Below are 24,958 nucleotides of genomic sequence, written 5' to 3'. Positions count from 1 at the left end.
ACCCCCCCCCCCCCCCCAATCAATCAATCAATCACAGTCAAGCAAAAGAAGATCAACAACTCCAACAAGTTCATCCACAACATGTACTCAGAGTCTGATGAGCAATCATCCTCCTCTGGCTCCTCTGGTCTGGCTATCCTCTCGCTCAAGGGATATGGTGACTACTTCAAGGCCACCTTCCAGCCATCCTGCAGCCCAGTAAGTATATCCCATCACTACTCCATCCACTCAATCACTCAATCACTCACTTAATCACTCAATCACTATTTAGAGCTGCAATGGCAAGTACCTCCCAGTAACATTCAACGTCACTGTTGCCAATCCTTCGGCTGGCCCAGAGTCCTGGACCCAGGAGGTCACTCCAACATGCACTGATACTGATGGACAGGTTACATGTGTTGCCAACGTCAAGACTGTTCCATACCTGCCAACAATCGTCGCCGTGTCGGACATCTCTACCGCTGAGTTCCAGTGGCCATACAACTTTGTCTCGACACCAATCGTGTTGCCACAGACCATCAAGTCGATGTACGGTGTGCCCGACAACTACGTAGTTACCAACACCTCGGCCACACAGTGCGTCGTCGAGTTCGAGCAACAGTACTACTCGCCTGCTGACCTCGCCACGTTCTTTGACCAGATGGGCCTGCCCCAGCCAACTACACCCGTCAGCGTCATTGGCTACAATGACGCCACCAACCCAGGCATCGAAGCCAGCTTGGACATCCAGTATATGATGGCCGTGTCACCAGGCTCGCCAACCACCTTCTGGTCCATCTTTGCTAACTCATCCGCCGAGATCGACGACATCCTCCAGTGGGAGATCGCAGTCGGCAACATCAACAACCCACCCCTCGTCAACTCCCTATCCTACGGTATGACTGAGGAGAACGTCGACCTCTTCCTTGGCAACGGCTACCTCGCTCGCTCCGACATGGAGTTTGTCAAGTTGGCCTCACGTGGTATCACCGTCATCATTGCCTCGGGTGACTCTGGCGCTGGCGACCTCGGTGGCCCGCCCATGGGCGCCAGCAACTGTGACACCCTGCACGGTGACTGGCCCTCGCAGTCCCCCTTCGTCACCGCTGTCAGCTCGACCTACTTCACCCCACTGGCCGAGCCCATCTGCTACCAGCCCCAGTCGTCTGGCGGCATCGAGTGCCAGGACGGCCCAGTTGGCGAGATCTCCGTCTCGGTCGACCACGGCATGATGTGGACCACTGGTGGAGGCATCAGTAACACGTCAGCTCGTCCATGGTACCAGGACACCGTCGTGCCACAGTACTTTGCCACGCTGAACCGTCTCGGACTCACACCCCCAGCCAACCTGTACAACGCATCCGGTCGCTCGTACCCCGACGTTGCCACCGTGGGCCACGCCCTCTGGATCATCAACGGCGGCGAGTTCCTCTCTGTGGACGGCACATCGGCATCGGCGCCAATCTTTGCCGGCCTGGTCACCATTCTCAACGACATCAGACTGAACGCTGGCATGCCCGCACTGGGCTTCCTCAATCCACTGTTCTACCAAATTGCCAACGACCATCCCGACGCCTTCTACGATGTGATCGTCGGAAACAACCGTTGTGGAGTCACTGGCTACACACCAACCTGTTGTGATCATGGATGGAGTGCTGTCGATGGCTTTGACCAGACCTCTGGTTTGGGTCGTCCCAACATGGCTGTTCTCATGAAGGTCATTACCGAATACTTTTAATTAATTAACATCATTACATTCATTCAACCAATCAATCAATCAATCAATCTAGTGGGATGGTTGAAAGATCTAAACTCAATCCGTTAACTGCTCCAATACAGTGAATGATCATGTTTGGTCCATGTTTGGCGGTGGGCTCCAGGTTGAGAGGTATCTGGATATAGGACACATTGGGATAATTCTCTTGGACACCTTTGTATACTATTTGACCAACAGGTGTTAGGTTCTGGAAGTATACATGCTGGTAGTCTTGCCAAGGTAGTCGATCAAGGTTGGCTTGTTGGGCATCCACTTGAGCCTGGATGTTGGGAAGGTCGTTGCGGCAATATAAGTATACATTATTACCCAGTCTATCAAATAGGATGCCAGACTGTGTTTGAATATCTGTTGTTCCCATCCATTGACACATCTTTCTATGAAGGTAGTCTAACTGATTGGTCTGACCTGGTCCATAAGGACGTACTTCAACCACAAAGTCTGGAAGGGTAGTGTTGGCCATTGTATCCTTCATCTCCTCTGATACAAGGGCCCATCTAGTCTCAGTCATGAATGCCGTGGATGGATGACTAACTCGAATCAGTTGATTAGGATGTACTATAAATAAGATCAAATTCTATGTTACTTACAACTTCATTGTGACACCATTGATCTCGAATCGATAGGCACTGGTCACATCAAAGACACTTCCGATTATATGTGTGAAGGGTGGACCTTGGATATCCTCATTGTTGTTCTCTTTAATGTTCCAATTACCTAGTTGACGACCAAAATCTGATCTCTGCATACCTGGTCGACAACCTTTATCTTTGATCCAGAATATGCTTCTACCTTCAGACTCTAATATATGATTATAATTGATATCCTCAATCTCGGAAAGAGGATTAAGAGAGGAGTGCTCAGAGGGAATAAGAGGTGAGATATAAATTGGTGTTGCAACTGGTACTTTGATCTTATGTATTATCTGTGGATCAAAGTCATCAATTGGAACATCTTTATTCAACTCTACAAATTTAGAATATGATGAATTGTTATACTTCCAAGGTAATTTAATACTATAATATTCATTATCATCCATGTTATTATTAATAATATTATCTGTTAATGGTCATTGGAAGTGCAACAAATAATAAATCTTTTAAAATAATTTGATTAATTGATTGATTGAGTTATCCCCTCAACGTCCAATACCTAAACAAGTAAATTAATAAATCTACAATGGTGTTACCTGTACTTCATTTAGTGTCCAAGTCGCTGAGGATCGATCCTTAGAAACATGTTGGGATTTGAGTTTGATAAAATGACGGGCATATCCTTCTAAGATAAACAGACGAAACATGTAGCAAGAACGTAGTTACACAGATACATTTATACATTTACATACACACAGACAATGATGAGATTCAATAATTCATTAATAATTATGATACTCAACATGTTGGCTGTTGTAGCTGTGGTCTTTGCTACAACGACCTCGGTATCGGCAATGACAACAATGAATGTTGGTTCAACAGCTTCTACTGCCAATAGTTATGTTGCAGCAATAGTCGAGTACTCACCAATTGCCTATGCATTCCCTAACAATGTCACACAAGACATTGCCGTTCAATACATGTTACAGAATGTCATGCAGTACAAGGTAAGATACATCTCAGCATCATAGTAGTGACTTGCCTTGCCCCTGACCCAACTAACATCATCCATCATTCATTAGCAATTCATTACACAAGCTGTTGAACAAAAGGCACAGATCATTGTGTTCCCAGAGTATGGTATCACTGGTAACAACTTTGCAAACAGTCGTGACCGTGCTTTCTCCTTCATGGAGACTGTCCCATATCCCGATCCCTTCAACCCTGTACGTATAGCACGCCACCCAACTACGAGCAACATCTAACCTTTCAACAAACGATAGATCATCCCATGCGACAACACCGACACACCGATACTAAATGCATTGAGCTGCATGGCACTGGCCAACAAGATTGTGGTCGTTGTTAACATGGCCGATGTACAATATTGCAACACAACTAATGATGTTAACTGTCCATCGGATGGAAGATATCAATTCAACACTCAAGTGGCATTTGGTAGCAATGGTGCAATCATTGGACGCTACCACAAGTCTCATCTCTATAGAGGCGAGGCACCTGTAATGGACCAGCCAATCGTGCCCGACATTGAGATGTTCACCACCGACTTCAACGTCACCTTTGGCATGATGATCTGTTTCGACATCCTATTCGAGGAGCCACAGTCGACATTGGTGGCCGCAGGCGTCAACAACTTTGTCTACTCTACCGAGTGGGTCAACGGCAACTACGCATACGCCCGTCAAATCCAGCAGGCAATGTCCTATAACTCACGCTCCAATGTGTTGGCATCAAACATTGGCTCGATCAACATGATGAGTGGATCGGGCATCTTCTCCAATGGCCAACCGATGGCCACATTCTTCAATCCAACATTCAGTCCACAGTCGCATCTGGTCGTGGCAACGGTGCCATCTGACCCCAGCTCTGTCCAGGCACAACAACTAAGTACCTTCTACTCGGAGCCCCTGTGTAGCGATGATCAGCCACCAAAGGTCAACATGAGACCCAACTACTCTGGTGTCCCTCCCAACACCTTCAACTCCTCATTCACCATCTTCAAGCCAAGCTCCCACCAATCCAATATTGCCCTACAGTCTGAGAACAATGGATTCGTCTGCAACTTGAAGTACTCCACAAAGTAAGTGTCCCTAGGAGCGAGCATCGCGTCCTTCGTTCCCCTCGCTAACTCACCAATCAATCAATCACAGGGAGGTGCCAGGCGACCAACACTTTGCCGTGGTCAGCTTCAATGGCTTCTTCAATGGACATTGGAACGCTCAGATATGCATGGTGGCCATCTGCCTGGATGATACAGAGGCAGGATGCTCACAACTGGTGTTCAAGAGCAAGACTGTGTTTACTGACTTTGAAATGTCGGCTGCCATCTCTGAGGGCTACAACGTCAATGCGATGATCTACTCTGAGAACGTGATGTCCAACTACTACCAATCATACGATCCAAACACCTACACATTTGCCATCACTGGTATGAACGATCCAATGATCTCTGCCAGCATGTTTGCTCAACAATGGACCAATGTCACGATGACCACCATATCAGCATCGACCTTCTCCGCCAAGCCATTCACATCAACATTCCTTGTAAGATAAATAGAACCATTGGACGTCCGATTGATTGATCAATGCTGTTATGGTTGTTGTTGTAGTGATACCTCTTTTTATTCTAAACTAACTGCTGTGGTATGACCTGGACCTTATGTCCAAGCCAATCACATTTAACAACATCCAGACTTCTGTGCGGCTGGCGCGCCAGATGCCACGTCCACCTTATTCGCAGGCTGTCCCATCTTTATGCCAAAAGTCTAGAGAAGTACGTGGTTCCATGTTTGTTAGTATATCGCTATATTATGCCCAACAACAACAACAACAATAACATACCTCATTATTGATGTCAAACTCTCCTTTTTGGATCTTCTCGTATATCTTCTTGGCAGTGTTTAWTGAATGCTTCCTCGACGTTGGTCGCAGTCTTGGCAGAGGTCTCTAAGAATATCAAGCCGTTCTCGTTGGCAAACTGCTCACCTTCTTCATATGACACTGCTCGCTTCTGTTCCAAGTCCGACTTGTTTCCGATCAATATGATTGTCATGTTATTGTTCGCATAATATCTAGCCTCCTCTATTATTGTTGGTGATTGTGTAACATGTCATGTAGTCAGTATATCATGTCCTGTCCAGTGATGTGATGTCCACATTTACATACTCAGCCAACAAGTGAGATGATCGAATGTCTCACGCCTTGTAATGTCATAAACAAGCAAGGCACCAGCTGAGCCTCTATAATATGATCTTGTGATTGACCTGAACGACTCCTGTCCAGCCTGTTGTGAATGTGAACAAACTAGATGTTAATGTCGTGTCGCCTTGTTGTGGATGACTAGGCAATCTAACTTACTGTATCCCATATCTGTAGCTTGATTGGTTTATTATCGATATTTATCATTCTGGCACCGAACCTATGTTGAGTGACAGATTGAATGAGTAAGTGAAAGAGTACTTGTTGCCGTACCAGTCATATACATACTCTACACCAATGGTCAAGTCATGAACAGGTTGAAACCTCTTATCGGTGAACTGTAGCAGCAGACATGATTTGCCAACACCTAATATGTTGTGTTAAGTACATTAAGTACAGTACAGTGTCAGTATCAGTATCGATCGATTCCTGTGCTGTTAGGACATGTCACGTGACAACTAGACATGAGTCCGACTCATAGTAATATTATTATTGTTCTGCTGTTATTGTAGTTGTTTGAATTGATTCAAAGACATACCAGTATCACCAATGACAATGTATTTAAACAAGAAAGCGTACATTACTTCTTCTGTTCTATCTATCTATCAATTATCTATGCTTATAAAATATATATATATTAAGTGTAATTTAAACTTATTCAAAGTACTTTGTTATTATTGTCTATTATTAATTGTCAATCTATCTACAATATTTATCTATCTATCTATCTATCTACATGTACTACAACAACAACAATAACAGACAGGGCCAAGAAGAAGAAGAGAAGTGTTTGTAATTTAAGATTGTGTGTGTGTTGAGCTGGCTGGAAGTTAACTTTCATTCCATTCATGTCCTCAACTTCCAACAACCACACTCACAAAACATATAAATTAATTATGAAAAACAAATGAACACGAAGCTGACTTTGACACTCGAGAATAAGAATGCGCGCGCTCATTTTCATAGTCAGTTAACTCTTTGTATACATTTACATGTACAGTTACATGTAGAATTCAATCAATCAATCAATCAATCAATATAGTTACATACCTACACATACAAACGGAGAGATCTAACAACAATGAGTAGAAAGAGAGGTTTGGATGAGGAGGAAGACAGCAGTGATGATGGTGATGAATCAATCAAGCGCACAAGGACTGCCGTCAATCAGATGCCAACACAGGTGGACTTTAATATGGCCACTCCATCACAGAACCAACAACAACAATCGTCACAACAGGTTCAATCATCACAACAACTACAAGCAACAAAGGCATATATCAAGGGCAGCATTGTACGTGTAAAGTTAACAAACTTTGTAACGTACACTGAACTAGAGTTCGTTCCCGGACCACGTCTGAACGTCGTGATTGGCCCCAACGGCAGTGGCAAGTCATCCATCGTGTGTGCCCTGGCACTAGGCCTGGGCGGTGGCCCCGCACTTCTCGGCAGAGCCAAGCAAGTGAGCGAGTTCATCAAACATGGAGAGGAGCGCGCAATCATCGAGATCGAACTGTTTGTCCCCACGGGCAACGTCACAGTGCGACGTGTAATCAGAAAGGACAACAGCTCAGAGTATCGTGTCAATGGAGCCAAGGCCACTGCGCAAGAATTGCACGAGAAGATCAAGGAGCTCAACATCCAAGTGGACAACCTCTGTCAGTTCCTGCCACAGGACAAGGTTGTCGGCTTTGCCAAGATGACGCCCACCGAGTTGCTTGTCGAGACCGAGAAGGCCATCGGCCTCTACGATCTCTATGACAATCACATGAAGCTTATCGAGTCCAAGAAAGAGTTGGGCACAATCAAGAGTGTATGTTGTTGTTCGCGGGAACCATTCCACTCATTCAATCACATACTCATTCAATCAATCAATCAATCACACTAATACAGAAACATACCAATCAAGCAACTATATTGGAGGACGCAAAGAAGAGGAATGAGAGTTTGGAGAAGGAGGTGGCGATGTTCCACGAGAGGAACAGGATCTTGGAGAACATTGAGAACTTGAAGAAGAAGAGATATTGGGTGCTGGTGGAGAACGCCAACTCAGAGTTCGAGTCGGTCAAGCAGGAGAAGGCCAAGGCAGACGTCTCACTAGATGAGCTCAAGCGCGAGATCGTCCCTCTGGAGAAGAAGGCCGGTGCCGCCAACCAGGCCATCCAGCGTCTAAACAACGAGTACCAGGCCATGTCAGATACGATCAGAGCACGCGAGACGGACATGAGCAAGAAGAACGCGCCCATGACCAAGATAAGCGAGCAGATCGACACGCTGCACAACCAGCTGGACAGTCTTCAGAAGCGTGGCGAGGAGCGCAAGAACGAGATCGCCAAGCTGACACAAGAGTCACAGCGCATCCAGTTGCAGATCAACGGACTGGCGAGCGAGGATTCAATCCGCGAGAAGATCGACGAGAAGAATAAGGCGATGAAGGAGCTCAACGTCCAGCAGGGCAACCTCAAGTACGACCTGTCCACAGCCAAGAGCCAGGTGGAAACGCTGAACCGCGAGATGGAGCAGACCAAGCAACAGCTGAATCAGCTCAACAACATTCAGGCGCGCAAGCTCGATACAATCAAGCGCGAGGTGCCCGACGTCCACAACGCTTACGTCAACATCCTGCAGCGCAACAAGGACAAGTTCCGTCGCCCCGTCTACGGACCGATGTGCGTGGAGATCAACGTGCAGAACCAGGATCACGCCAAGTACCTGGAGAGCCAGTGCCCGTTCTGGGTGCTGATGGCCTTTGTCTGTCAGACCAACGAGGACAGTCAGCTGTTCAAGCGCGAGCTTGAGAACCAAAAGCTTCGCGGTATATCCGTGCTGTATCTGCCTCGCGACTCTCACTTCAACCGCGAGTTTAGCTTGGAGCCTCTCAAGAAGTACGGCATTGAGTGCTTCCTCGACCAGACATTTGAGTGCGAGAAACCAGTCCGCGACGCTCTGCTGGACAACGTGGCGCTCTACAATGTGGTGGCTGGCACACGAAGCACCATTGGCCAGGAGGAGGCACTTCTGCGCGACACCAGCATCACCAGCTTCTTCACCCCCTCCAAACAATATGCGCGCTACAGATCCAAGTATGGCGACAAGTCACAGAGCACCAAGGTCTCGCTGATAAAGGAGTCCAAGTTCCTGTCGGGTATCAATCTGCAGGAGAAGGATGATCTGAACCAGCGTCTGCAAGATATCCAGAGCAAGATCACTGCGGCCCGCGAGAAGTTTGGCGAGATTGAGTCACGTGAGCGCGAGTTCCAGAGACAGCAAAAGACGCTGCACGAGGAGAGACAGGTGCTGAGTGCGCAGATCGAGGAGCGCAAGAAATTGTACAGTAGGATGAACAACATCACGAGGAAGATTGATGATATGTCCACAGAGGAGAACACCGTGCAGGAGGCCGCCGGCATCAAGAAGCAGATAATGTTGCTGCACAAGAGAAAGGTCGAAGTGCTGAACGACATTGCCGACATCCTGATAGACATCACACAGTACAACTACAAGCGTGATCTTCTGCTCCTCAAGAAGAGCAGGGAGGAGGTCAAGTTCCGCAATGAGAACGCCAAGCTCGAGGAGTTGAAGGCCAAGTACGCAGACATTGAGCACCAGAACAGGAGTAGTAAGTATCGTGGAACAGACGCGTAATCACAAGGGTCACTCACTCATTCATTCGTTCATTCACTCCCATAACATAGTTATTGACAGGTTAAACATTGCCAGACGTAACCTGCAGAAGGCGAAGGATGACGCCACTAGGAACGCTGCCATCACTCCAGAGTTGTCAGAGATCATGGAGGATGTATGTTATGTTTTGTCCCTAACACTATCCATCCCATCACTAACATATTACCCATAATCAATCACAGTTGCCAGACACATTGAACGACATTGACGTCGAGATTGAATCACAAGAACACTCGGCTAAGATGAAGGGCAATACCAATCCCAAGGTCATTCTCGAGTATGAGCAGAGACAAAAAGAGGTATGTTGGCAAGCACGATGGAGACAAGCCGAACGATCACGCTCAGCGACTGACTAATCAATCAATCAATCAATCAATCATTTAGATCGAACAAATGGAAAGGAATGTTGAGAATCATCACAACTTGTTGGAGACACACTTGGCAAAGATGGAGGAGTTGAAGAAGGACTGGCTCATTCCAGTGGTGGAGTTCATCAAGGAGATCAACACAAGGTTCACAAAGTTCTTCTCAGCGATTGGATGTAATGGTGAGGTCATTCTTGGTCACGACGAGACCGACCCTGACAACTTTGAGAAGTACAGTATCGACATCAAGGTCAGGTTCAGAGACGAGGACCAGCTTAAGGCACTCAATGCCCACGTGCAGTCTGGAGGCGAGCGTTCAGTGTCCACTATGCTTTTCCTCATCTCTTTGCAGGACCTCACTAGTTGTCCGTTCAGAGTGGTCGATGAGATCAACCAGGGTATGGATCCCAAGAACGAGAGAATGATCTTTGACCAAATCGTCAAGACCGCCAACCGTCCAGGTCTGCCACAGTACTTCCTGATCACACCCAAGCTGCTACACGACCTGGAGTACTCCCAGAACACCACAGTGCTCTGTGTCTTTACTGGACCATGGCACGTCAACCAAGCGGAATGGGACAAGCAATTCAAGCAGGCGATTCAAAAGAAGCTGGAGATGAGCCAACGTCAAGCACAAGCCAATGCTGCTGCTAACTAAAACTCTGTCATTTATTATTATTAATACTACTAGTAGTTGTCGTATCTTGGGAAGAGAGGTGATCGTTCACTCTTTGAGGTGATCACTGCGCCAATAGACGATGATTGTTCGTACAAGTCATTGCCATTGCCATTGCCGTTGCCATTGCTGATTCCAGCGATAATGGGTCGTGTTGGAGGAGTCTCCTCATCCATCTCATTCTCGTAAAGGTTGTTGACAAACTCTGCGCTGTCATCTGTTGCCTGCATCTTCTGATGCCAAATATAGAGTTGCATCAATGTTGGAATGATATCAGGAATGAAGTAGCCCATTGTTATGAATAACTCTTGATTCATATACTCTCCAGTGATTGGATTGTACAAGAAGATAACAATCCTGATGAGGAAACATAAACAGAATGTGGCAGAGAGCAGTAACATCTTGCGCAACTGGTTCTTTAACTCTCCACTTCCAATATCCTTATCGATTGACTTGTACTTTGCGTAAGTCTGTACCATAATGACCACGAATAGCAATCCAATCAGTGCGGATAACAATACTAGATGGATCGAATGAGTGAGTGAGTGAGCTGGCAGACATGTTTGATTGATCAAGTGGATGGACATACCTTGGTATAGGGTGTTGACTAGATAGACCTTGCTACCTTCCTTCTTGGCATGGTTTGATGTGTAGAATACAATGATAAGAATGAACTGTACAGTGTACATGATGACATTGGCAACGATGTAACCAGTCTTCAAAGCACTTGAAGATGTGAACTCGGCCGATGAGAAATAGGTCCTATAGTATGTCTCCATCCAATAGAACACCAACACGATCAGGCCAGACATATAGAATATGAATGACATATTGTTAAAGACAAAGGTGAATGATGTCTCACCATAGACCAGTTTAAGAGTGTACCATACTATGCGGACTACATTGATTGATTGATTGAGTGAGCGAGTGAGTGAGTATAGAGTGATGGCTTGGCATGGGATGGCATGGACTTACATGTTACAAATAAGAAGATGAATGAATGGAAGAGCTGATTTGTGGATTGAGTGATTGATTAGTGAGTGATCCATGAAGATGATGACGAGGTGATGCATACCCTAGAGGTGACAGCCAGCTCCCTCCTCTTGAATGATTTGACGAAGGAGAATACACATATACAGCCAAGTATAGAGTATGAGATGATTGCCAATATCTCAATGAACTCAAACAGTGCTGTCATGTTGTTGGACGACTATATTCTATTGGTGCTGCTGTATCCTGTTGCCTATAATACCTTGGCGTCATACCACATGGATGGAAGGAAATAAAAATATTATATCTATGTTGTGGTCAGACAGATGATTATTACTGTTTAAGTAAGTTGGTGTTGGATGGATGTTGCTTGAATTGAAATGTTGGATGATCTGATTGTTTGATCACTCACGCTGTACTAGTGATGGGTGGGGGTGGACCAATCTGATCAGAAATCTTTGAAATGAAGGACATCTTGACAATGTTGTGTTGAGTCTAGGACCAAGTCATCGGCATGGTTCATGACCCTGAGATCAACAAGTCCACCTCATATCTAATTCGTATTTGTAACCATCACAAACGATAACTTATTAATACTCGAATGTCATTTTAATATTAATAACTAACTGCCTAACTAAAGGGTATGTTGTTTAATGAAGAATAGATTAGATTAATTAATTAAAGCTTGTTGACTACGGTAACAGGCGTCAAAGATGGAAACAGGACCTCGAAAGAAGTAGGCAACTCTTTGATGATGTCATCGGTGATGGTGGAACGTCTGTTTTTTACAAAGGCCTGGTTGGACGCTTGTCGTAACAGGGAGCAGCCAGCAAGGGCGGCCATTGTGAGTGGTGAGGTGAGCGAGGTGTTGGAAAGTTGCGAATCGATGCCAGACTCGGCGGCTTGCTTGCTCTTGAGATGAGTCCATGCGAGGAATGTGCCAATGGCGCCTGCCAGCACGTCGCCCTGGCCTCCACAGCGTCTTGGCATTCCCTCTAAATTACAAATGATCGTGGAGTTGGCTCCATCAGTAATTGTGTCCTCCAATCCCTTTTGAACGATCACTACATTTCCCAAACTGTAATGGTATGGTAGGTAGGTGGTGAGTCAATGTGTGTCCGTCCCAAGATAATCCAGTGTTTGTCCAACATACCTCTTGGCCATGGACTCTGGCGTGATGATGGCGTTGGAGGTGTCCTTTGTCAACTCTTTGACGCTATCGGATAGGGCTCTATATTCAACAAAGTTTGGCGTAAGGATCACCTTCTCATAGCCTTGGATCAACTCTAGATTTGTACAGACTAAACGGATTGCATCCTACGATATTAATGATGGTTAATGATGTTAGTAAAGGATGTCACGTGATTGAATTCGATCACGTGATCGATGTCACGTGACATGATTATTGTCACGTGACTTTAAGATAATTAATCCACATCAATATACTAACTACATACACCGTCCAATACCAATGGAATGTTTATGCTTCTAGCGGTCCTTATCACCTCTTTGGCGCAAGACCATGCAACCTCTGATCGTCCCAGACCAGGTCCAACGATCAACACATGGATGCTCATTAGCCATGGTATAATACTTGATGGATCCATCTAAACAACACGATAAGTTAGCATATACTCCATACTACTTCTACTACTATTACATACATCATTGGAGAGAGGATGCACGATTAGCTCTGGTGAGAGAGTCTTGATGGCAGTTGCCGTGCCGCCCTCTGATGGAGCAAAGATGTGGCAGATGTCACTACCGATACGCAGTGAGCTGATACCAGCAAAGAATGGTGCACCTGTGTACTCTTGACTGCCGCCCAAGATTGCAATGCGGCCACATTGTCCCTTATGCAATGAGTTGTTCAACTCTGGTATGTATTTAGTGAACTGTTGTAGTATTTGTTGTTGTGATGACATTGTATTTGTAGTTGTTGTTGTAAAGCAAAGAGTGAATAGAGATGATGATGGACTAAACAAACGTCTTCTGATACCTCGACCAATGTTGCTCCCCAACATCATCATGGTATGATGTATTAGTATGTTTATCAACTGATCAAGTTTGAAATTAGTGAATTTGGCGGGAAGTCAATGTCGTGATCACATTGTTTGATCGAACCCTCTGATCGAACTCCGCCCCTCCACTCGCCTCCACTGATCACAAGTCACTACCCCAAAGGTTAACCAATCAACTGTTGAATAGTATACTATTTATTACATACATATATGATCTAGATGTGAATGTATAGTCCTGGATCAGGAAGAAGCTGTTCCATCAGTGGTGTGTGAGATAGCGATAGAGATATTGATAGAGAATAATGAACCATTGTTGTGTTGTGTTGAGTGTACATTTGGTAAACAATACTTCTTGATTGAGTGAATGAATGAACGAATGATTACTTGGCAATCATCTTGGCAAACTCCTCATAGTTGATCTGTCCATCTCCATCGACATCAGCCTCCTTGATCATCTCGTCAATCTCAGTCTCTGACAACTTCTCACCCATGTTCAACATGGCCTGACGCAACTCAGTCTTGGTGATGAATCCATTTCCATCAATGTCAAACACCTTGAATGAGGCACGGATCTCGTCCTCCTTGTTGACACTCTCTGTAAGTTTGCTGCTGTTGGACACCAGAGGATAAAGACAGGACAATGTTAGATTATATATTCATCAAACGAGCATTCATCAAACAAACAAACATACCTTGTCATCATAGCCAAGAACTCTGGGAACTCGATCGAACCATTGCCATCGGCATCAACCTCACTGATGATGTCTTTCAGCTCCTCCTCAGTTGGGTTCTGGCCCAACGACTTCATAACAGCACCCAACTCGGCAGTTGTGATATGTCCATCCTTGTTAGTATCGTAGAACTCGAAAACCTTCTTGAACTCTGCTACAGTATCTGGGTCAGTCTAAAGTAAGTAAGTAAGTGACAGGTTAGTTTGAGTTTGAGAGAGTTGTTAAAGTTGATTGATTGATTGATTGATTGAGTGAGTTTATGTTTATAACATACCATATTTGAATATTGTTATATATGTTATATGTTAGAAAAGATAAATATAATATATGTATAATAGTCTTTCTTTCTTGTGTGTTTATTTATAACCTGTCTGAGTTGACACTGTTTGATGTCACACTTTCAGAGCTGCCACGATCTACAAAGAGGTGTGGGGTGAAGAAGGGTGTCAACCCTTCAAATAATAAAATTGATTTTATTGGTGATGAAAAGAGGCCTTTTGCCAGTGTGTCAACTTGCACACCAGTGTTAAGTGCATGTCAAAGGTTTGAGAAATTAATTAATCATAGAATAATAATTAAATATATATATAATAAATAATAATAAAAGTTAGGAAGTGTTACAATTTCAAAAGAAACAATAGTACTTTCATTATAGAATGAAGGATATGATAAGTAAGATCTTTGTTCACTCCCTCAAATATAAATTTGATCACTCACGAATCCAAGCAGGTGGTTGAGTTTGTGTGTTGATAACAAATCATAATCACAACTTGTAAGTCTGAGTTGTAAATTAAACAATAAACACTATTAAAGCCCTTATAAATTATAATTATGTGATTACATGATTCAATCAATGAATAATGCAACCAAATTTATATATCAAATATTTCTATCCTAAATAGTAATAATAATAATATTAATAATATAAAACATTTAAATAATATGTCCTCGACGATTGATTGTATGACAGTTGGTGATTCCTATGTAGGAAAAGTAAGTTTACTTTAAGTACTTGTGGAGTTATTATTAATAATAATAATAATAATAATTTAATAACGTCCCTATAGACCTTTTTTAGTAGAGCATGTACAAATAGACCATTTGAAGTAGTAGGTGCAACATGTTGTATTGATAACTGGGGAATCAAATTTCCAGATGGTCGAGAAGCATTGATTTGGGATACAGCAGGTCAGGAGAAGTTTGAAGCAATGATACGTATTTACTTCATGAATAAGCATTTGGTATTCTTGGTATATGATGCTACATCCAGATCATCATTCGATCATTGTCAATATTGGGCCAACAAAGTTGAACAATTGTGTAACATGGCTTATATCAAAGTGTTGGTTGCAAACAAGATTGATATTAAGGAGTATCGATGTGTTACCAAAAAGGAAGTAATGACCCTTGCCGCGGAACTTGGGTACATGTACCTTGAAGCAGATTCCTACACAACAGAAGGTCGCAATAATGTATCAAACGAGTTTGTCAATCTAGTCAATCAAACATTTGACTTCATATCTAATATGGAGGCAGAAGAAGAAGATGATGGTGATCATGGTCATAACGATAAAGATGAAATAGTAGATTATCAAACTATTAATCGTCTAACATCATTCAAACTACATACACAATATGATTATCAATCACCTGTAATCTACAATCCTAACATCAACAACCACAACAATAATAATAATAAGAATAGCAGACCTAGGAGAAATACAATGAAAGTGGAACCTGAGAAAGTGATTCTAGAGGAGAAGAAGAAAGAGAAGAAAAGTTGTTGCGGTAAATAAATATATTAACAATAATGTTGTTGTAATACTATAGTATTATCTGAATGAACAGATATTAATTGTTTGATATTTTTAGGATAAACAACTGTTCTTGTACTTTTCCTCGAGATCAAGAAAAATCTGTTGATCTCGAGGATGATGATAATTCTTGAGTTACTGTTGTTTATACAACTGAACATGTAGTAATGTAGATATAGATAATGAATGGCAAGAACTAAACAATTCAATCCAGAGGCACATAAAAGGGTATTGAAGGATAGGGAGAGACTTGAAAAAGAGATCATTCTACTAAGTCTAAGAGATGCCATTCAATTGGAGTTTGAAACGAGTTTGAATGTAATGTCAAACTCAAAGGTATGTATATTCAATCAATCAATCAATCGATCAATCGATCAATCGATCAATCCAATCATTAATATTGTTTAACATTGAGTAGAGAGGTGGATATAAGATGGATAATGTTGTAATTGAACATATATTCAAAGATGGACTATTCTTGATCAATGTTGCTGATTTGATAAAGAGAATGAAGGATGATGTTGCCAACTCATTCAAGTCAAGATTGTTTGTTGATATCTCAAACAAACATGATAGTGGTACACCAACACTATGTCAACACACTGATCAACATGTGAAGGAACTACAATTGATAACAACGATCATCATCAGAAATCTTCAGAATGAGGCTACAATGAAATATCTTGAACGTCTTCATTTGAATGATGAGGATGGCGATGACCCCGAGGTATTCCTCACATCAATCTACCCTCCAATGGTGTTTGGATACCTCTGCAACTATCCCGTCATTCATTGCAATCATGGAGAGTGGACTGAGACCTGTGTCACGGCCAAGACAGAGATGATAAGAGTCATCGCAGAGCTATCACACGTTAAAGACAGCGACGAGGGTGTCCATCTACCAAGGCAACTGCTCAGCTTCACATATCCGGAGGCATTTGCAACTCATGCCGAACCATTCGTCAACAGTTGGAAGCTTGCGTTGCAGTCCAAGTGGGACAGTGCGGTCGATCAACGAAAGGCGAACCTCTGGGGCGACATGTCAATATCAGTGTCAAAGGTTACAACTGCGCCCAAGGAGCACAAGTATGTCAAGGATGATGGCAAGAAAGACAGGGTTGAGCCCTATCGGCACCTTAAGCCATCCGAGTCTCGCAATGATCTGGAGGAGTATCCATCTGTATTCTCAATTAACTCCACCATGGTGGATGGACATGGAGTGGACACAATCATTCATTCATTGATCAACATACCCGATAACATCTTACTAAACATCATCACGGTGTTGTGGAGAGGATGTATCAACTTGGTATCATGGAGAAGGTGGTGTCTTGGTCTGACATTGGTCTCAAAGAAGATTCATCGGTTCATTGCCTCGCGTCTCAATGACTCGATCCAACTGCACAAAGAAGAAGATCTTGTTAAACTGCTCACAGATCACTTCCAGCCCAGTTCACATCCAACATCAATGATTCAGAGACAGCTGTCATCATTCATAATGCAGAAGCATGTCCACTCTATGCTGTTGAAGCCACACAAGTCGGCCATCACAGAACTACTTGGACCTCAAACAAACACGATAATCGCCACTGCCCAATTGATCGAGTATGCAACCAGATTCACTCGTCTCGACTCGTTGAGTAAGCTCAAGATGTACATCAACACCGAGTTAGACCTTGACAATATCACCAAGATCGCCACGAGATTGGAAGTAGCCAATGCTCACTTGGACAAGCTTGAGGTACACATTAGTGGTGGAGGATATGCGATCACGGAGAGTATTGTCGATGCCTTGCTGGAGTTCATATTCAAGAGCTCAGCGTTCAACAATATACATTCGCTCAAACTTCGCTTTGAACGAGGAGTGGATCACCAGGTTCTTGCGTTCATGTCCAAATTGATCGATGCACTGCGCAATCGCCCTTCAATCAGATCATTTGGCATCCATCATCAAGGATGTGACTCATGGGAATTTGAAGGATTCTGGAAAGAGCCACGCGATGTCGTCCTCCAAAATCTGTTGGACTATCTCAAGTCAACAACTACACTGGAGACGCTAAAGATCAACTACACGCTCAATGAGGAGTTACTTACATTCCTACTCCAGTCTCGGGACTGCTCAGTCACTAGACTCAAGGCTGGCCTTGGCTCATGTAATATACCAATCACACGAGAGTTGGAGTCGATTCACATCTGTTCAAAGTCAGCCAAATCAATACCAACCGATGAATTCCTCAGCTCACTCAACAGAGTCGATCGCATAAAGATACAAGGATGGATCCCAAGAGTTGTGGCACTCAACAATCAATCAACTTCTTTGACTGTTGACACGAGCGCTTTGATCAAGAAGGAGCAATTGGACGAAGCACTACAAGAACTACAATCCAACAATACTTTGAAGTATTTCTATGACCGCTCTACCAAGCTCACAGATGGACACGCTCTATTCGCCACCATAATCCATAATCATCAATCAATCATCAACAAGAGGATATGGTATATTGGAAGAAAGACCTATCCATGGCCATGTTATGGTGAATTTGAATAGACTGTCTGTCGTCCAGTACATGTAATAATACATCCATTATTCATTCAATCAATTGGCGCACCCATATATCTTGACCAATTATTTCGGTCCACTCACATATCTTGATCATATATCTTGATCAATTAGTTCACTAATATTACTTTATTCATTTCCCTTGTCCAAAGATAAATATTAATTAATGTGAGGGTATGTCTGAGAGGGTATGTCTGTGCCTTTTCGAATCATAGATCAATCATGAAAACTTCCAGATCTCAGATTTCAATCACTTGATCGCTTCACCCAACAACAATCCACAACATTTTGAAGAAGTATCATTCTTAGTGATCCATCCATCATCATTCTTTATTTATAGAGTCATCATAATAATAATATATATATATATAAACATGTCAATGTCCACTTCAATGACTTCAGCATCATCATCGTCTAGCTCAATGATGGGCGATTCGACTGGCATGCCAGCGACGATGAACAAGGCAAATCAGGTCATGTTGAGGATATACTTTGTAGATGATACTCACAAGACATTGATGATCGACCCAAAGATGATCACTGGCGAGCAGCTATGGGACATGGTATCCGATAAGATTGGCATCAAGAATCGCGACGCTGAATGCTTCTTTGTGTGGGCACAGTCGGATGAGATTGAGTGGCTGCTATACAGTCATCAGAAGATACAGGAGGTGATCACAGGTTGGGAGACGATCAAGAAGCGCTACGTCGACGACCAGACCTCGCCCACCATCCGATCAGTCGGCACCATTCGCAGCAAGATCGTGCCAACCCTCACTCGCAAGTTGTCCTCGCCCACACTATCAAGCTCCAATGGCAGCAGCAGCAGCAAACAGACTAGCCCATCAACGCTAAAGACAAAGAAGGGTGTTACACCATCAATGTCCACATCGATTGCCGCGGACCACGAGTCGAAGCTGTCGTCATCGTTCCCCACGCTAGGCGAGCAGGGCATGTTCCGACTGGTGTACAGAGCGACCAGCGTATTGCCACTGTCAATGGAGCGATCGATCGTGTCGCCCGAGGCCATACATCTGTTCTATATCCAAGCGATACATCATGTGATCAACAGCAACTATCCATGCGACGAGGACATTGCGCTGAAGCTGGCGTCCATCCAGCTGCAGGTGACCGTAGGCGATCAGAAGCCCGAGCATCAGACACATCTTCGCGAGTCACTACCAAACTACATTCCATATCATCTGGAGAACAAACATAAGCCCGAGGAGTGGGTGTCGTTGTTGATGCCACAACATACACTGCTGCGTGGCTCCAATGCCATTGCATTGAAGAAGGCGTACTTGGAGACATGTCAGCGATGGGTATACTATGGATCAACCTTCTTCAAGGCCAAGTACGTCCCAACTACCACCTCCTTCTTCCTTCAAGAGTTTGAAGGTAAAGTCCGTATAGGTATCAATGGATATGGTGTCCACATCATTGATCCAAAAGCAATGGTATGTATCCATCACTCAATCATTCAATCCAATCATTTACCTAACCTCCCTTACCTTACTTGCTACCTACCTTCCAGAAAATTGTATCACATCATTATAAGGAGATCATCTGTTGGGATTCAACAACAAGCTCATTCTCAATCCAGGTACAGTTGGCAAGTGGATCTGGGCGATCGACATCATCATCATCAGCTCAGAAGGGATACATATTCAAGACGTCCCAGGGAGAGTTGATCGATGACTTGCTCCATGATTGGATGGAGGAGTGGACAAAGGAGATGAAGAAGGATTCGTCAACCTCTTTGAGTCCAGCCAAGAAATAGTCGCTAGCTCAATCTGTCTGTATAGTAGTAGTTGTGTAAGGAAGGTAATCGAATAAAGTAATACTGAATGAATGAATGAATGTTATTATCATCATTATCATTATCAACTCTTGACATGATCGTCTTGGTCGTCATCGCTGTCATCGTCATCATTGAGTAGGAAGTCCTTGATCTCATTTCTTAGTCTGCTTTCAGTCATCATTGTCTTTGAGTAGTTGTTAACGTATGATGGTAACTCCAGTGTTTGTTTGTTCTTTGTGCTCCTAACTATCAGTCTACAACTATAGCACAAAGTATACATTGATGGTGTTGGTGTTGGAGCCAATGAACTTGAACAGCATGATGTCAATGAAGTTGAGCAACTTGATGTCGTCGTTGATGAGCAACATGTATCCTTTCCACATCCCTGTGATAATGTCGATGTAGTCGATGTAGTCGTTGTAGTGGTAGTAGTAGTCGATGTAGTCGATGTTGGAGAAATGACAGAGGACTCCAATTGCTTAATGTCATCATTTGTTAAACTACTTGAGCAGATTGAGCAATACATTGATTCTTGTGCCATTGGTGAATGTAGCTTGTCAACTGATCTGAGCAATGTATGAATGGTCTGACTTGAGATGTCCTGGAGTGTGTTGAGGAAGTCTAAATGAGTGTCTGGGATGTCAGTCGCAAGGTCTATCAGTGGTCAAGGATCAGCTGTCATACATACTTTCGCAAAGAGTATTGATTGAACACTTGTTGGCGTTAAGATTGATGTTGTGGAATGGATTGGAGGGGATGGTATAATCGATGAGCTTCATTCTTCGATGATATATTGTGACCTCCTTAAGCCAGAAGTCTCTCATTGGATGGCATATGCTGATACTTCTAAACTGATCAATCAAGTTGGTCTCGTTTGGAACACTGTGTCCACGTCCTTTGGATGTTGACGCCAATAGTCTGATGGCCAAACGATTGGAGCTGGATCCATTAAGTACGCGATTGTAACCAAGTCGTTGAGTGGTCTCAAAGACAAGTTGATTCCTAAAGTGATCGAGCAAGTCCTCCTTGGCAGTATTGTCATCCAGTCGATTGAATGTGTCCAACAATCGTTGTCTTCGCTGATCTGATGTGTTTGAGTCACTGCCATAGATGTTCTCGAGTGGTACAACAGTGAGAGGTAGTTTGTATCGATTGCATGCCTCTGTCAATTGTGTCCTCAATGTTGTTGATCGATGATGTGATGAGTTGTCGTCGCCAATGTTGTTGGTGGTGTTCCAAAGACATGATTGATCGATATGAACGACATGGACCTTGAAGAACATCCTCGCTCGCTTGACACTCTCGCCAATACATTGATCAACGAGGTCTAGCATAACCATTGATGAAGGTCCACCTGACAAACTAAGTACATAAGTCTCCAATTCTCTCTTATTCTCTCTTGCTCTTGTTATATTTGTCTTAAACTTCTTGATCATTACATCCTGGAAGCAAGTCCTTCATTATATGTTTGATGATTGATTGATAGATTGATCGTTTTGGTTAGTCCAAAGACACTCCAACATGTCGTTCGTTCCCTCTCTGCTTTGTGGACATACCAACATATTGCATCGGTTGTTCTAAAGAGAATGATTGCAGGGGCAGCCTTGCATCGAATACATTGTTTGTTGTTGTTGTTCTTTTGAGTAAGCTTCAAGCTTGCTGTTGGTTGGAGTATGGTATCACCGCCATCCTCTTCAGCAGCAGAAGTACATCCACCTACACTATCTGCCATCGTTAACTATTATATTATCTCTTTATCTCTTCAAGACATGGAGTAAGACGAAACAATGAATGAATTTGAAAGAAAAACTCAAGAAGCCCAAAGACGAGACTTTTGAAGGAAAATGAATGAATGATTGGTCCCTCGATTTACTGGATGTCCATGTTGATCCAGTCTTGTGGTCGTAGGAAGTAGTCAGTCAGCTTGTGCTCTGGGGTGTCGGGAGTTGGCGTGTAGTTGTACTTCCACTTGGCCACGGCTGGTAGTGACATGAAGATGGACTCGATGCGACCCTCGGACTGAATGCCAAACTTGGTGCCACGATCAAACAGGAGATTGAACTCGACGTATCGCGAGCGACGATACAGCTGGAACTCGCGCTGTGCCTTTGTATATGTGATGGCCTTGTTGCCCTGCAAGAATGGCGCGTATAAGTCGACGAATGCCAGACCGAGCGCCTCGATAAAGCGCCAAGCTGTGGCCTTGGCCTGTGCACTGCCGTCACCCTTAATGTGATCGTAGAACAGACCACCAACACCACGTGTCTCATTGCGGTGCTTGAGGAAGAAGTATGTGTCGCACTCGCTCTTGCCGAGGTCGTAGGTGGTGCCATTGGTTGCGCTGCCAAACTCGTCGCACACGGTCTTTAGACGCTGATGATAACGGATCACTTGTGGCAACTGTGGATAGACGGGTGTCACGTCGATGCCGCCACCGAACCACCATAGGTCGCCAGCCTGGAAGAAGCGCACGTTCATATGTATGGTTGGTACGTGAGGGTTGTAAGGGTGGATCACCAGACTGACGCCAGTGGCCACGAACGGTGTTGACAGTGGTATATTGAACTGAGTGGCTGCTGCCGATGGCAGATTGGCGCCTTCGATACATGAGAAGTTGACACCTCCCTTCTCAATCGTATCATAATGTGTGTTGCCTTGTTGTTGTTCGAGTTGTTGATAGAATGACTCATCATTGTCACCCTCCCATACACGAGTGATGCCACCTCCACTACCTTTGTGATAGTCCCAAATGTCCTCCAATGGTGTCTGAGCAGTATCATGTACTAAGAAGTCTGTTATCTTATTCTGTATATTCTTGAAGCCATTCTTTATGTCCTCAATTGATAATGATGATGATATATTACTATTATCTGTTGTAGTCATTGTGTGTAGATGTATGATGAGTATGATGAGTATGAGTGAATGAATACTATCTCCGACTTGTTAGATATTATTATAGTTGTTGTGTTCGAAGAATGCACTCGACAGTGATAACGCGGGACTCGACTCGACTAGACTTGGTTGTGGTGTCGTCAGAGTGATGTGCTTTTGGAAAGTTGAAGTTGAATGCATGAATCTTGAAGATTCCTTTGAATGTGGGTCACATGACCTATCTTACTCCATTGATCATTCACACTCATTCATCGTCTCAATCAATCATTCAATCAATCAAGTCTTTGGCATCTCGCTTAGTCTTCACAACTTCCAGACACACACACACAAACAAGCACAACATCATCATCAACAACAATGCTAAAGACATTCAATAATAAGAACAACTTAGTGCAGTTGATCACAAGATGTGTACAACCACAACTTGGTAGACATCATTATTCGACAAATACAGGAGATGAGAACAACAAACCAAAGACAAAGACTGCGATATTGATGCTTAATCTGGGTGGACCACAGACATTGAATGATGTTGAACCATTCTTGACAAGATTGTTCACTGATCGTGATATAATCAAACTACCATTCCAAGAGACTGTTGGTAGATTGATTGCAAAGAGACGATCACCTGCTGTACAGAAGCTTTATCAATCTATTGGCGGTGGTAGTCCGATTGGCAAGTGGACAGAGATACAGGGCAAGGCGTTGTCTCAACGTCTCGACCAGCTGTCGCCACAGTCTGCACCACACAAGTGTTACATTGGCTTCCGCTACGCATCGCCACTCGTCGACGATGCCATCCAGCAGATGACAAAGGATGGTGTGACCAGGGCCGTGGCCTTCTCTCAGTATCCTCAGTTCAGTTGCACCACCACTGGCTCCAGTTTGAACAACCTCTGGAAGTCACTCGAGACCAAAGGTCTAGAGTCCAAGTTTGATTGGTCCATCATTGATAGATGGCCATTGCACGAGGGCTTTGTCTCAACTGTTGCCTCAAAGATCCAACAGGCCTTGACACACTTTGCCAATGAAGCCAAGCGACTCAATCTAATTGGTGAGGCTGCCCAGCCAGTCCTCCTATTCAGCGCACACTCACTGCCAATGCGAACTGTTGAGCGAGGCGACCCATATCCAACAGAGGTGGCGGCGACTGTATCTGCCGTCGTCCAGACCCTAGGCGATCAGGTGCCACAACACATACTTTGCTGGCAGTCAAAGGTTGGTCCACTGCCTTGGCTCGTTCCCAAGACCTCAGACACGGTGGTGCGCCTGGCAAAGGCTGGTCGCAACGTCATCATCGTGCCCATCGCATTCACATCCGATCACATTGAAACACTGTCCGAGATTGACATTGAACTGAAACATCTGGCTCATGAGAATGGAATGAAAGTGTTCATGCGCAGCGAGTCCCTGAATGACGACCCCAAGATCATCGATGCCATGGCCGACATTGTCCACCGTCACATCAGCTCTGGCGAGCAAGTGGCCAACATCAAGCAGTACAGTCTCAAGTGTCCAGGTTGCATCGATGAGACTGGTACCTATTGTCGAACAATTCGCAACCCTGTCTCATGTCATGCAACCGCATGATATACATCATCATAATAATATTTAATGTCTATTCCTATATTTCAAGTAATAAATGATCAGTCCAATACCGGCGCAAAGGAATAAGCCTGGTACCAAGGTTGTTGTTACCAAATGCCCGCTGTCAATATTAGCGTTCAAATAACAATCTGATGTGCTGTCTGGATCAATATAACATGAAGTACTATTCATCAAAGGGAATGAATTCAAGTATTCCTCAGCCCATGACTTTGACTTTGTATAATGATCCAGTAATACTATGTTTGATTGAT

General features: G+C 44.0%; 14 protein-coding genes across 14 annotated transcripts; 7 read left to right on the top strand and 7 right to left on the bottom strand.

Annotated features, from left to right (window-relative positions):
* Nucleotides 1-37: 37 nt before the first annotated feature.
* Nucleotides 38-1,717, top strand: SAMD00019534_104860 (hypothetical protein; the record flags this gene model as incomplete). The annotated part of the gene is made up of 2 exons (XM_012894323.1): nucleotides 38-198; nucleotides 272-1,717. Coding segments are annotated over 2 exons (1,607 nt in total), but the record flags the coding sequence as incomplete, so codon positions are not given.
* A 43-nt stretch (nucleotides 1,718-1,760) lies between these two features.
* On the bottom strand, nucleotides 1,761-2,501 carry SAMD00019534_104840 (hypothetical protein; the record flags this gene model as incomplete). Its single annotated transcript, XM_012894322.1, has 2 exons — nucleotides 1,761-2,283; nucleotides 2,344-2,501. 2 exons carry the CDS (start codon nucleotides 2,499-2,501, stop codon nucleotides 1,761-1,763), a joined length of 681 nt encoding a protein of 226 aa, XP_012749776.1.
* Nucleotides 2,502-3,137: 636 nt separating this feature from the next.
* Nucleotides 3,138-4,920, top strand: SAMD00019534_104830 (hypothetical protein; the record flags this gene model as incomplete). The annotated part of the gene is made up of 4 exons (XM_012894321.1): nucleotides 3,138-3,353; nucleotides 3,429-3,572; nucleotides 3,630-4,447; nucleotides 4,518-4,920. 4 exons carry the CDS (start codon nucleotides 3,138-3,140, stop codon nucleotides 4,918-4,920), a joined length of 1,581 nt encoding a protein of 526 aa, XP_012749775.1.
* Nucleotides 4,921-5,045: 125 nt separating this feature from the next.
* SAMD00019534_104820 (hypothetical protein) lies at nucleotides 5,046-6,146 on the bottom strand (the record flags this gene model as incomplete). Its single annotated transcript, XM_012894320.1, has 7 exons — nucleotides 5,046-5,132; nucleotides 5,209-5,231; nucleotides 5,353-5,448; nucleotides 5,533-5,650; nucleotides 5,725-5,785; nucleotides 5,854-5,932; nucleotides 6,104-6,146. 7 exons carry the CDS (start codon nucleotides 6,144-6,146, stop codon nucleotides 5,046-5,048), a joined length of 507 nt encoding a protein of 168 aa, XP_012749774.1.
* A 485-nt stretch (nucleotides 6,147-6,631) lies between these two features.
* SAMD00019534_104810 (hypothetical protein) lies at nucleotides 6,632-10,272 on the top strand (the record flags this gene model as incomplete). Its single annotated transcript, XM_012894319.1, has 3 exons — nucleotides 6,632-7,378; nucleotides 7,459-9,153; nucleotides 9,634-10,272. Coding segments are annotated over 3 exons (3,081 nt in total), but the record flags the coding sequence as incomplete, so codon positions are not given.
* A 29-nt stretch (nucleotides 10,273-10,301) lies between these two features.
* Nucleotides 10,302-11,488, bottom strand: SAMD00019534_104800 (hypothetical protein; the record flags this gene model as incomplete). The annotated part of the gene is made up of 4 exons (XM_012894318.1): nucleotides 10,302-10,810; nucleotides 10,880-11,188; nucleotides 11,266-11,299; nucleotides 11,366-11,488. The coding sequence occupies 4 exons, from the start codon at nucleotides 11,486-11,488 to the stop codon at nucleotides 10,302-10,304; spliced, it is 975 nt and encodes a 324-aa protein (XP_012749772.1).
* A 485-nt stretch (nucleotides 11,489-11,973) lies between these two features.
* Nucleotides 11,974-13,331, bottom strand: SAMD00019534_104790 (hypothetical protein; the record flags this gene model as incomplete). Its single annotated transcript, XM_012894317.1, has 4 exons — nucleotides 11,974-12,358; nucleotides 12,434-12,597; nucleotides 12,738-12,884; nucleotides 12,945-13,331. Coding segments are annotated over 4 exons (1,083 nt in total), but the record flags the coding sequence as incomplete, so codon positions are not given.
* Nucleotides 13,332-13,684: 353 nt separating this feature from the next.
* SAMD00019534_104780 (hypothetical protein) lies at nucleotides 13,685-14,309 on the bottom strand (the record flags this gene model as incomplete). The annotated part of the gene is made up of 3 exons (XM_012894316.1): nucleotides 13,685-13,910; nucleotides 13,994-14,205; nucleotides 14,307-14,309. Coding segments are annotated over 3 exons (441 nt in total), but the record flags the coding sequence as incomplete, so codon positions are not given.
* A 665-nt stretch (nucleotides 14,310-14,974) lies between these two features.
* On the top strand, nucleotides 14,975-15,825 carry SAMD00019534_104770 (hypothetical protein; the record flags this gene model as incomplete). Its single annotated transcript, XM_012894315.1, has 2 exons — nucleotides 14,975-15,025; nucleotides 15,100-15,825. Coding segments are annotated over 2 exons (777 nt in total), but the record flags the coding sequence as incomplete, so codon positions are not given.
* A 342-nt stretch (nucleotides 15,826-16,167) lies between these two features.
* Nucleotides 16,168-18,419, top strand: SAMD00019534_104760 (hypothetical protein; the record flags this gene model as incomplete). Its single annotated transcript, XM_012894314.1, has 4 exons — nucleotides 16,168-16,182; nucleotides 16,265-16,392; nucleotides 16,498-18,246; nucleotides 18,335-18,419. 4 exons carry the CDS (start codon nucleotides 16,168-16,170, stop codon nucleotides 18,417-18,419), a joined length of 1,977 nt encoding a protein of 658 aa, XP_012749768.1.
* Nucleotides 18,420-18,780: 361 nt separating this feature from the next.
* On the top strand, nucleotides 18,781-20,186 carry SAMD00019534_104750 (hypothetical protein; the record flags this gene model as incomplete). Its single annotated transcript, XM_012894313.1, has 2 exons — nucleotides 18,781-19,863; nucleotides 19,965-20,186. The coding sequence occupies 2 exons, from the start codon at nucleotides 18,781-18,783 to the stop codon at nucleotides 20,184-20,186; spliced, it is 1,305 nt and encodes a 434-aa protein (XP_012749767.1).
* A 109-nt stretch (nucleotides 20,187-20,295) lies between these two features.
* Nucleotides 20,296-21,664, bottom strand: SAMD00019534_104740 (hypothetical protein; the record flags this gene model as incomplete). Its single annotated transcript, XM_012894312.1, has 2 exons — nucleotides 20,296-20,828; nucleotides 20,896-21,664. Coding segments are annotated over 2 exons (1,302 nt in total), but the record flags the coding sequence as incomplete, so codon positions are not given.
* A 412-nt stretch (nucleotides 21,665-22,076) lies between these two features.
* On the bottom strand, nucleotides 22,077-23,090 carry SAMD00019534_104730 (hypothetical protein; the record flags this gene model as incomplete). The annotated part of the gene is made up of 1 exon (XM_012894311.1): nucleotides 22,077-23,090. One exon carries the CDS (start codon nucleotides 23,088-23,090, stop codon nucleotides 22,077-22,079), a length of 1,014 nt encoding a protein of 337 aa, XP_012749765.1.
* A 366-nt stretch (nucleotides 23,091-23,456) lies between these two features.
* On the top strand, nucleotides 23,457-24,689 carry SAMD00019534_104720 (hypothetical protein; the record flags this gene model as incomplete). The annotated part of the gene is made up of 1 exon (XM_012894310.1): nucleotides 23,457-24,689. One exon carries the CDS (start codon nucleotides 23,457-23,459, stop codon nucleotides 24,687-24,689), a length of 1,233 nt encoding a protein of 410 aa, XP_012749764.1.
* Between the last annotated feature and the right edge of the window lie 269 nt (nucleotides 24,690-24,958).

Source organism: Acytostelium subglobosum (assembly GCF_000787575.1).
Source record: "Acytostelium subglobosum LB1 DNA, scaffold: scaffold27, whole genome shotgun sequence".
Taxonomy (NCBI): Eukaryota; Evosea; class Eumycetozoa; order Acytosteliales; family Acytosteliaceae; genus Acytostelium; species Acytostelium subglobosum.
Note: the sequence above shows the minus strand (reverse complement) of the source record. Positions and strands in the feature narration are given on the sequence as shown.